General features: G+C 38.0%; 1 protein-coding gene across 1 annotated transcript in view; it reads left to right on the forward strand.

Moving 5' to 3' along the window:
* Positions 1 to 12500, forward strand: part of itpr2 (inositol 1,4,5-trisphosphate receptor, type 2) — a 76001-nt gene that overhangs the window by 42515 nt on the left and 20986 nt on the right. Inside the window, exons 38-48 of the mRNA XM_061037041.1 lie at positions 3483 to 3603; positions 3910 to 4097; positions 4706 to 4886; positions 5698 to 5951; positions 6052 to 6252; positions 7351 to 7461; positions 7801 to 7896; positions 7979 to 8098; positions 10363 to 10497; positions 10617 to 10809; positions 10982 to 11107. Of these exons, the coding sequence (XP_060893024.1) occupies positions 3483 to 3603; positions 3910 to 4097; positions 4706 to 4886; positions 5698 to 5951; positions 6052 to 6252; positions 7351 to 7461; positions 7801 to 7896; positions 7979 to 8098; positions 10363 to 10497; positions 10617 to 10809; positions 10982 to 11107 (1726 nt within the window). The remainder of the gene's footprint in view (positions 1 to 3482; positions 3604 to 3909; positions 4098 to 4705; positions 4887 to 5697; positions 5952 to 6051; positions 6253 to 7350; positions 7462 to 7800; positions 7897 to 7978; positions 8099 to 10362; positions 10498 to 10616; positions 10810 to 10981; positions 11108 to 12500) is intronic.

The following is a 12500-nucleotide window of genomic DNA, read 5'->3' on the forward strand; positions in this document are numbered from 1 at the left end:
CTGTTGTTCACACCTGATCTGATCTGTGATCAGCTGGAGAGCATCTGTTTGATTTGGTCTGCCATAAAGAGTCTGTGTGGAAATGAGAGGGGCTACTTCAGTGGATCCTCACCTTCAGTTCAAGGTGTGTGTGTGTGTGTGTGTGTGTGTGTGTGTGTGTGTGTGTGTGTGTGTGTGTGTGTGTGTGTGTGTGTGTGTGTGTGTGTGTGTGTGTGTGTGTGTGTGTGTGTGTGTGTGTGTGTGTGTGTGTGTGTGTGTGTGTGTGTGTGTGTGTGTGTGTGTGTGTGTGTGTGTGTGTGTGTGTGTGTGTGTGAGTCAGTCAGACAGCGCAGGCAGACAAGTGTCTGTGCTGACTGCAGATGAGATGGAGTGTTCACTCTGCTGCACGTGCTCCTCCATATCTTCACTCTTTGTTGTCTCTTAGTTTTTAGCTCTTTAGCTGGACCCGACCTGTGCAGCCGTCTGATCTCTCACTGTCAACATATCGATCTTTTTTTTTTTTGAAGATGCACTTTGGGGCGTCTGTGGCTCAGTGGTAGAGTCGGTCATCTTTTTAACTGGAAGGTCGGTGATTTGTTCCCATGTCGAGTGTGTGTCCTTTGGTAAGACACTGTGAAGGTGTTAGTTAATACTGATGGACACTTAACTGAGCATCCTCTGCCCTCAGTGTGTGAACGTGGTGTGAATGGGTAGATGTGACCTGCAGTGTAAAAAAACGCTTTGAGAAGCCAGAAGAGTACAATTCTACAATTCTCTTATCAGACGCTTTTATCCAAAGTGACGTACATCAGAGAGTAAGTACAACACAAGCAAGGATCTAGAAAAAAGGGAACAATGTCAGTAAGAGCAAACGATCAGCTTTGAGTCTGATTGGACACACAGGTGCTGACAGGAAGTGACCAGAGGCAAAGCACAACATTGAGGGCAGTTCTTGAGAGCTCTAATCAGTATAGAAACCATCTTATAAGTCGTCGTTATCAAACAGAGACCATCGTCATTACCATCATCATCATCAATAATATGGAGACCATCATCATTAAGTTAGTAGGTATTCATGAAAGAGCTGGGTCTTTAGCTTTTTCTTAAAGGTGCAGAGTCCATTTTCCAATAATATACCATCAATAGTGGACAGTTTTTCCCTTTGATCATTTAATGCAGAGAATTCTTTCTTCTCAGAGTTAAACTTATGCAATGTTTCTAATTCACCAGTGGATTTATGTAACCGAGTCTTTTCAAAGGCAGCTACACCAATGAGTCATGTCAATCTGAATACCAATTGCATTATGTGTCAGCTTTCATTGAGGTGTGACAATCACAAAAAAAATGGGACTCACAGATGGACAAAGAGGCCAGATAATTGTTCACCGACTTGTTTAGAAACATGGAAGGAATCAAAACTTCTAACACTGCAAATGCAGGAACACTGAGCCCTGTTTTAATCAATCAATAAATGCAAGAAAACAGTGATAAAGACGATAAAGACGTAATATGACCTGCAGAGAACGAGTCTTTGTAGACCTCTGCATATTGCAGGCTAAAAGAACAATAGCATTAACATGGAAAAACAGTGGTAGAGTATTACATGGTGGTTTAATGAAATGGAAAAGATAACATATACACTTAAAGACAAACTAGAATTATTTGACAATATCTGAGGCCTATATATTAATTTTCTTCGGGATAAAGATCTGTCACATATTTTGAGCTCGGCTGGTAAAGAGTTGGTAATGTTGGTCGTTTTTTCAGAAACTGTTCTAGGACAGAATATTTGTGATTAACAAATCATCTATGGCAATGTACTCCATTTGGTTATTTTTATTTAATACGGACAGTAAGAATTTAACAACATTTTGTAATTAAAGTTTTTTTTATTTTGTATTTTTATATTTTACTTTTTTCCCCCCTTATTTTATAAATGTGTATATCTTTTTATTTATTTATTTTTCCTTAGAATTTATTTAATTGTAATTGTGTGTCTTGGAAATTTTTTTAAAACTCAACAAACATATTGTTAAAAAAAAAAAAAAAAAAATGACATAAAATTCCCAGAGCAAGAGAAGACAGCAATTTCAGATGTACATCTATTTATTTATATATATGTGTCAAAAACTGTATTCATTTGAAAGCTTGTTCTTAGGTTTTTCTGTAATTGTGTCCTCTTGTCTCTGTGTTGAAGGCTAGTTGTTATACAAACATGTTTTTATAAAAACTACAGGTAGGCACTGACAGTCCATTCGTCCTCTAGCTTTAGCCTTCAGTCCATCTCTTCATCCGTGTGTGGATCAATAATTACGCATGTCAGGGCCGGTTTCAGTGTTTAGGTTGCCATAGAAACGGATGCTGACCTGCTATAGTGTCCGTACATTCTATACATATCCCGTCCATCCATCCATCCAGTGCTGCCTCTGGCTGCACAATACAAGTCCTCCACCTGTCAATCACAACGGGACTTCGATTACACAACACACAGCGTGGAGATTATCTCCATGAATCCTTTAATCTCGTTCCTGCTTGTCTGCGTCAAATGTCACAAGAGACGCTCACAGATGTTTGTGGGAGATGGAGAGAGACTGAATACTGTCTTTAGATAAATGTGTAGGTAGACGGATCTGCTGTTGTGTAAGACTGTTGTTCTGTGCATACAAATAAAACATCTTCACATGCAGCTCTTTGGAACTGCAGCCCTTCTCTAAGTATTACATTGGGATGCACTTTTTGTGTTCTACATTTTTGCTCTTCTTGCATTCTCCACAATCATAGAAAACATTATTTTTTTTATATCATATGTTGTAAAAAAAGCTTCACCTGTCATGCTTTACCTCATTGTTACAAACCAAGATGAAAACATGTTTGCTTAGTTTCCTCGTCTTAGCAGATCCTCAGCTAGGATTCAGTCATGGAGCAACACTAAAACTTTAATGCTCCTCAGTGTTATGCTCCTATTTTTTTTTTGGCATTATTATCTGAAATGTATCAAAGGGTGACAGTTATTCTGATTGGGTAACCGATAAAGGCCTCTCACTTCTCTTGTTTGGATGATTTTATGGATTTCAAAGCCGTGGATATACCACAAACCACTAATGTTTTGTTGGATGGGACGTTTCTGAGCCTGTCCTTCCTCTTAAGGTAAACCTAAACATTTACATTTTTAAAAATAGTTTGGCTTTGGGTGCGAACAAGAAAAAGAAAATAGACATAAAGGGGGAAATTCTGGTATTTTAAACCTGGGCCTGATTCTGACATATTCTGGGGTCTAAATGACTTAAAGGTACACAATATTTTTAAGATCTTCATCAGATTATTCAGAGGGCAGAATGGGCTTTAAGACCTGCAATGTTGTCTTTGCAAGTAATCGCACCAAATCAAAGTACAAGTCAACTAATAATGGTTGTTTTATGGTTAAGGCTCTAAAATGTCCTCGTGATGCTGGTTCTCTCTCAGCCTGTGAAATGGATTTAACATCCTGATTTCTGCCTCCACAGGGAAATGATTTGAGAAAGATCCTCCTCACACGCTACTATGGAAATCAAAAGCTTCTCTCCAAGCCGGAGCTCGGGAGTGGAAACAGCTCATCTGGCGGCTTTGTCAAGCCTTCATCCGGAGGTACAGAGAACCCCAAATAAAACCCGGTAGACACCACGATAACCTGCTCGCTGCAGAGGAAACAAACAGCTGCTAAACTTGACAGCATTCTTCTTCTTAGGAGAAGCGCTGTTTGACAAATTCTGGCAGACTTTAGACTTTTGCTTCAGTGATTCCTGAAGAAATGCATAAACAACACTTTTTCAGAAACCGTCATGAAATCTAGTTAGATAACCATCAAAAATGATAAATGCTGTGTATAGGCAAATTGTTGATTTAAAAAAAAAAAAAAAAGAGTTAAATGCTTTTTTAAAAATCTTTTAATAGGAGGTTCCCCCATGCTGGACTCTGACAAACCCTGCAGCAGTGTGATGGAGATTCAGTGTCTCCTGGACAACGTCGGCACATCAGAGCTTGTGATCGACCTCATCGTCAACACAAAGAACGACCGAGTGTTCGAGGAGAGCATCCTATTGGGCATCGCGCTTCTGCAGGGCGGAAACACACAGATACAGGTGGGCAAACCCAGAATGCTGAAAGCCCGTGCACATTGATCAGCTAAAAAACTAACACACTTTCAAACATTCAGATTCACATTGTAAGGCAAGGCAACATTTCAACAACAAGGCAATTCAAAGTGCTTCACACAAGACATCAGCAAGCATCATGACAGAGGAAAGAAAAGAAACATTCAAATAGAACATTTAAAAAAATCACTGAAATTATAAAAAAAAAAATTGAAAATATGTTCAAATAAAAATAATTCAAATTAAATTAATTTAAATAAAAAAATAAAAGTAAAGAAATAAAAAATAATAATAATAATAATTACAGTGCAGAGTAAAAGTTTAAAATCTTATTAAAGCTGTTTAATGAAAGGCAGCTGTAAACAGGTGAGTCTTCAACCTGGATTTAAAAGAGCTGAGAGTTTCAGCAGACCTGCAGTTTTCTGGGAGTTTGTTCCAGATATAAGGAGCATAGAAACTGAATGCTGCTTCCCCATGTTTGGTTCTGACTCTGGGGATAGAGAGCAGACCTGGTCCTGGTCTGGATGGTTCAGAATGAATCAGGAGGTCACTCATGTATTTGTGTATGATGATGACTTCTCTGCCCTCCTGCACAGAACTCCTTCTACAGCCAGCTGTACAAGCAGAAGAAGTCCGAGGGGTTCTTCAAGGTTTTCTACGACCGCATGCGTCTCGCGCAGCAGGAGATCCGAGCCACCGTGTCCGTCAACATGTTCGAGCTCAGCTGCAGGAAAAGGGACGACGATGGCGACGTCAGCGGCATCCGGTTCAAGAAAGGTGAAGGTTGAGTAACGATGCATTTTGACCTTTTCTGCACTAAATATAATCTGCGATCTGTTGACCGCCTGCTTTTTATCTTTTTATTTCTCCTGCTTTTACTGTCCACAATCTTTTATTGTTATATTATTTAAAGATTATAATGGTTTAATAATTGTTTTATATTACCTGTCTGCACTTTATCTTGCTCTATGGACAGCTCTGGTAATGTTATTTTTACCTGACTGTGCATAGTTTTATCATGTGGTGTTTAAGCACTTTGTTACTGTGTTTAGAAAGGTGCTTTAATTTCAAATGTATTATTATTTATAAAAAAAAATGCCTACCAGAGTGTGGGAAATACACATGTACACCTCTGCTACCAGGGCTATAGATATAGATATTAATACAGATTTATATATATATATAGATAAATATGTATATACTGTATAAACCTGACAACCCTCAATGCTCTTTTAAACAATAGTGGAGGATAAATCCAGGACTACCTTTGTTGCTCTGCTGACCTCTGTGCAGACTGTTGTTCTCAGTTCCTGCAGTCACATGTCAGAGGGCATGTGAGGGCCCACATCACAAGCTTATCAAAAGACCATTGTATTAATATCAGGTGCTTCCAATGCTGCAGAACCCCACTCAGTAGTTTCCCACTTATAGAAGCTGAATTTGTTTTTATACATATTACATGAAATGCTAACCTGCTACTCGTAGCATGCATACCTGGTTTTCCCCATGCATTGACAAATATCCATTATTGTATCCATCATGATGCAGTTAAAATAAAACTGTATTTGTTTGTACACCTCTACTCTAGGAAAAGACTCGGGGCTTCACATAAGGGAGGACATGCGTGGGCAGCTGAAAGAGGCCTCATCAGTGACCTCAAAGGCCTTCTGCGCCTTCAGAAGGGAGCTGGATCCAGACCTGGAAGGCCTCGGCCAGAACAGCGAGTTAATTGGGGCTGACGAGGCTCCGGAGGAAACACAAATGAGCCCGGCCATCACCATCATGAAACCGATCCTGCGTTACCTGCAGCTGCTCTGTGAGAACCACAATTCAGACCTGCAGGTACGGGGGAGCCCTCATGTTTTTAGAACGACGATGTTGAACGCCATTCTGAACCACTGTTAACCTTAAGTCTGTGGGGTTTTTTCTGCTTTGAATCCAGAACTTTCTGCGCAACCAGAACAACAAGACAAACTACAATCTGGTGTGTGAGACTCTTCAGTTCCTGGACTGTATCTGCGGGAGCACCACCGGAGGTCTCGGGCTGCTCGGCCTTTATATCAATGAGAGCAATGTGGACCTGGTGCGCCAAACCCTGGAGACCATCACAGAGTACTGCCAGGGACCCTGCCATGAAAACCAGGTAGAGAGACAATGCTAGGTTTAGTCAAGTGATGAGCAAAGAAGGGTAATATAAGAATAGAAACATAAATAAGCACTTAGAATATAAAAAATAAGAATAAGAAGAGATTTATACATCGAGGATTTAACTTAATATTCTTACTGGTTTAAAAAAAAAAAAAAAATGAAATACAACATTTATTCAGGCTTGTCAACTGAATGTAAAAATACTTGCTGGAGGTAAGAGATGTAAGTTTGTAGAAACAGTGATGACAGTGGTAAATATGTAATAACAATATAGAGGGTTATCCAGAGCTGTGCAAACAAAGATCTATATAGTGCAGGAGTGTAGATACGTTATCAATTGAAACTATTCACTATAATGATGAGCAGTCAATGTCGTTAACTTAAATGTAAGGATAGTGTGTCAATTTTACAATTTTACAATTTTACAGTCAGCATACAACATAGAAAACATTTTTTTATGTAGGTTTTATTCATAAAATGACATGACATAAACCTACCCAACCACAAAAAAAGGTGGGGGGGTTAGTGCGTATTTCCTGTGTATTTTGGGTAAAGTTAATCCAACATGTGATTAAACATTCGACTAAGTCTGTCTTTAGGGTAAATCTTGTTTATTGTTTGGATTTCATCTTTTTTCCCATATATCAATTTGTCTGTGTCTAAAATATCTTCTATTGTTGTTAACCATAAAAAAATACATTTACATACCAAGAGGCAAACTCTGCTGTTGAAAAATGAAGCTAAGTGCACACTGCAGTTCCATGAGTGTCCACTTGAGGCTGGCTGCAAACACCCTTAGGTCCCACACACACACCATATTGATATGTCTGTTTTGACAGCAGGCTAAACATGATGCAGCTTGATACAAAAGAAAACATTTTGGTCTGATTAGTTGATGTCACCGTTCTAATCCAATAAATTGAAAAACAAAACATCAATCATATTTGAACTCCACTATATTGTCCAGTGATCCCCGAATAGAAAAAGCTTATTTTATTGTGCTTTATTAATATCTGTCCTCTGTATGTTTTTTCCTCATCTTCTTCTTCTTCTTCTGATGAATTTTGCCTTTTGTCTTCCATTTTTTTTCCAGACGTGTATAGCCAAGCATGAGTCAAACGGCATTGACATTATCATAGCTCTGATTGTCAACTCCATCAACCCCCTGGAGAAGCATCGTCTGGACCTGGTGCTGCAGCTCAAGGTGAGCAGCAGACGTCTCTGAGAAGCTGCTTATTATGACACACAGAACAATAACAACCAAACTATGGGTCTCTTTATAGCAGTAATAAACTATAAGCCTAGGGACCAGGAAGATCATTAAAAAAAACATTAAGCAATTCTGCAATGTGTTAAAGAGCAGTGTTTCAGCTCATGTAACAGGCCGTGCTAATTGGCTTCAAATTAAACCTTAAAAGTCTTCATACAATTACAACATGTACATTTTTAATGTGCTTAAAAGTAAAAGTAATTACTTCACAGATTTACACGTTCTGAGGCTGCTAATGGTGTAGAAAGTCATTGTTGAAGCCTTTTGTTGTAGAACAATGCCTCCAAGCTCCTATTGGCCATCATGGAGAGTCGCCATGACAGCGAGAACGCAGAGAAGATCCTGTACAAGATGAGACCCACCGAACTGGTAAGTGTGGGTCATCGTGTTTTACCATGATATGCAAACTACAAGAGAATCATTCATAACTTTTCATAACTTCCTGCGTCAGGTGGATGTGATGAAGGAAGCGTACGCTCAGGGTCTGGAGAGCGAGGAGGACGAGGACGGTGCTGGAGACCAGATCAAGCCCAGAGACGTCGGACACAACATTTACATCCTGGCCCATCAAGTAATCAAAATACCTCGACTTTGTTTTTGTCTGTGGCAGAGGAGTCACTGAATGTCCTCCCTCTCTCCGCCTGTCTGACTTTCTGTCGACCTCAGAGCCCCTGCACTGCACTTCTTTGTGTGTGCATGACCACATGTGTGCTCCTATTGTCTTGTCTCCTGAGCTGAACGCATCGCTCTGCCAACTTCTAAAATGAGCTTTCAGGATGTGACACTGGTTCTGCAGACGGAGGTGTTCACTGCAGCAGGCGTTAGTCCCTGTATCACTTCACACATGTGGTTTGTCATTCAACAGAAATGAAATGAGAGTGTCACTGAGGAAGTTGTCTCTGCCTTTCCCCTGTGGGGTCTGTTAGTTTGAGAGGTCACCGTGTCTGGAGAGTTTTCACTTCTGCATCTAAAAGCTAAAAAGTGTCTAACTGGGTAGTTTCATTCTGTAATGGACAAGGTTTTGTTTTTCAATGATTTTATTTTAATTCATTTTACCCCAAACAATAGACACATTGCAGACAAGACAGTACCAGCAGCAGTAATAATAATAATAATAATAATAATAATGATAATAATGATAATGATAATGATAATAATAATGATAATGATAATGATAATAATAATAATAATGATAATAATAATAATAATGATAATAATGATAATGATAATAATAATAATAATGATAATAATGATAATGATAATAATAATAATAATAATAATGATAATGATAATGATAATGATAATAATAATGATAATAATGATAATAATAATGATAATGATAATGATAATAATAATGATAATGATAATGATAATAATAATAATAATGATAATGATAATAATAATAATAATAATGATAATAATAATGATAATGATGATAATGATAATGATAATAATAATGATAATGATAATAATGATAATGATAATGATAATAATAATAATAATAATAATAATAATAATAATGATAATGATATTACTGAGCTAATGATGAAAAAAAACAAAAAACAAAAAAAACATTCACACACAAAAACAACAATTTAATAAAACAAAAAAAAAAACACACAAAAAAACCCAGGACATAATCATGGTAACTGAGACAAACTGACTCAGATATGAGCTTCTTAAATATGTTTTAAAAGACATTATCTCGTCTTTTCTCCTCAGGAACAGTGAAGAATACCTACTCTACCTCTATGTAAAGCTGCTTTCCATTTTTGTAAAGCCGTTGAACTTACAGAAGTTAAATGTCTTTTAGGGATGACCCTTATGGGAAACTCTGACACAGCCCACTACATTTAACTGTAAACAACCTCCTTCTGTTACTGTTTCACTTTCATTCAATTCCTTCTGTAGCACATCGGCACATTCTGTTTATCAGCCAAACTTTTCTCACCTGCAATGAAAGCTCAGAAAAAAGGATGTAAAAAGGCAATATTTGACACCAAAAAAGTCTCAACTGTACAGACAAATACGGTTAGGGAATAGCTTGTGAACATCGTGTAGAAGAGATAGATATGTTGCCAATGTTTATTTATGTTTCTGTTCTTGTCCAGTGACCATGAAAAATCAGTTAGTTATTTCCACAGAGCAGGACAATAACCTTTGGTGATGCTGCTTTCAGCTGTTACGCTCTGAGACTGTGGAACGACCTTCCTGAGGCTCTGAGAGGAGCCCAGAATATTGAGATTTTTAAACGCAGTCTGAAAACTCATTTATTCAGTCTGGCTTTTATAAAGTGCTTTATATCAATTCAAATCTTAACATTATTGTATTGTCTTTTTTATCCCACTACAATTTTAAATATTCTTCTCTGATGTATTCATTTTAATATCTTGTTGCTTTTATGTGTCGTATTTTATTTTTTCATTTTTATACATATATTTTTTAAATTCTTATTGGTGCATTAGTCTCTCAATGATTTTATAAACTACTATTTCGTCAATAACTTTTCTGCACTTTAGTAAAGCACTTTGAACTGCAATTTAATTTGTCTGAAAGGTGCTTTATAAATAAAGTTTGATTGATTGATTGACTGCAGGTTTAGTCTTTGAATATTCCCATGCTCAATAACACAGAGCTTGGTAGAATGGCACCATGAACTTCTGTGGCGTTATGTAAGGGATGCACAGTAACATCATGGTTTTCATTTAAAAGCTTGTTGATCCTTTATTCACTCTTGGACTGACAGTGAGGTCTTTCATGTTCTCTTCTTAAGTGACATCTTAAGGTGAAAACTTGAATGAATGAGTCATTTCTTTTCTTTTTTTTCAATCCCAGCTGGCACGGCACAATAAGATCCTGCAGCAGAGCCTGAGGCCGGGGTCTGTGTTGGGAACCGTGTGTGTGGTCGACCCCGACAATGAAAAGGACGACGCCCTTCATCATTATGCCAACCACACAGCCCAGATAGAGGTAACACCTTCACTTCATCACTTCCTCCTCTGAATCTCTGTGAAATACATTTTAACAAGCAAATCACACTTTTCCTTTTTTTTTTATACATAAGGATTTAACAGATATCTTATCCCCAGATTGTGCGTCATGACCGCACCATGGAGCAGATCGTGTTTCCGGTGCCTAACATCTGCGAGTACCTCACAGAGGAGTCCAAGGTGCGAGTGTTCACCACCACAGAGAGAGACGACCAGGGCAGCAAGGTGAACGACTTCTTCCAGCAGTTTGACAACCTCTACAACGAGATGAGGTGGCAGAAGAAGATCCGCAGTAAGTCTTAATAAATAGTAATGATGGTGTCAGTGGAGAAGGTAAAATCATGATTATCATCCACACTGTCTGCTTAGAGTTAGTCCAGAATAAACTGAAGCGCCTGCAGCCAGTATAAGAGTTGTGTGTGTGAGTGTGTGTGTGCTCATGCTGTCTGTGTGTGTTTGTGCAGAGAATAAGGCTCTGTTCTGGTTCTCGAGACACATCTCTCTGTGGGGGAGCATCTCCTTCTACCTGGCCTGTCTGGTCAACATCGCCGTGGCTGTGTTCTACCCCTTCGGTGACGATGGAGATGAAGGTGAGAATCATCTACAACTTCAGCTAGTCTGTTTTATAGTTGCAGATAATATCTCAAATAGATGTGTTGTTTTTTGTTGTTTTTGTTGTTTTTTTACTTTTCAGAGAAATACATGGACCTCACCCTTACCGGTATTTATTCGACCTCCTAATAATCAGTACAACCATGTGGCTGTTGACTGCTTGATGTTCATAGGTGTTGGAAACTATTGATGCTGAATAGAGATCTAATATTTGTACTAAAAAGAACTACATATATGACCCACTGTCTGTATTGACAGTGGGTCATATATGTAGTAGAAATGTGCAGCCTGTTAGCGTAGCTTCCAAGCAATATGGTGGACGTTAAGTTTGGATTCTGGGAGTGAGTTCCCACCCTCTGATCTGTGATTGGTCTGTAGCTTCAGTGGTCGAAAATATGAGGAACTAGCGTTGTAGTTTCACCCCGCTAACCACAACAGCTTCCAGTGATGCACAAATCATCATTCTGCGTCACTGGAAGCTCCTTTACAGACTCAGAAATACAAAGATTTCACATCTCAGAGGAAAATGAGGGCGGGATGCACGACCATTCAAAAACACTACCAGGTTTCTGATGATACAAAGATTAATGCAGATGGTGAAGTATCCCTTTAAATCCAGGGTCCTGGTCTCATGCATGCCGACTCACACTAACCCTGTCATTGCCTATTTCAATACTGAACTAAATCAGATCGGTTGTATATCCATTTGTCTTTTAAAACTAAGACCATTCACAACGTTTGAATGCTCTTCATTTCACGTCGTGTTCCCGACATTTAACATTTTACAAGTTGTCACACATCAACAGTTATAGCTGTTGAGGTGTGACCTCTTAGACTTTAATCATCGTTATTGCTGTGTTGAGATTTTTGACCTCAGTCTGGTGACAGAAAACTCGACATATTAAACACATTATTATTTTCATGGTCTCCCATTTCATTTTTTTTTTTTTAATTGGTGATAAGGTGAACAAAATGAAACAACAATATATAGACATGACAACTAAAGCGAGAACAAATAAACAAAGACAAAAAATAAAAGTAAATAAAACGGACAAAATAGCAAAACATAAGCAAAGATACAGAGCAACAATACAGACAAAATACATTTAAATGAGATGAAAGTCAAGCAATGATTTTTATGTTCAGGTGTGTTAGAAAGGTGTGAATGTGTTCGTGGCAGCGTACTGCATTAAAGTGCGGAATTTAGTGAGAAAACAAACAAAAATATAAATAAATGAAAAATGAGTTATATATATATATATAAAAAGTATATATGCATGTAAACATTAATGGAAAGAATATAAAATTATATAAATGTAATAATGTGACCATCATAAAAAGAGAGGTGATGGTAATAAATATATATATAAT

The sequence above is a fragment of the Labrus mixtus genome, chromosome 4, assembly GCF_963584025.1.
Source record: "Labrus mixtus chromosome 4, fLabMix1.1, whole genome shotgun sequence".
Classification (NCBI taxonomy): Eukaryota; Metazoa; Chordata; class Actinopteri; order Labriformes; family Labridae; genus Labrus; species Labrus mixtus.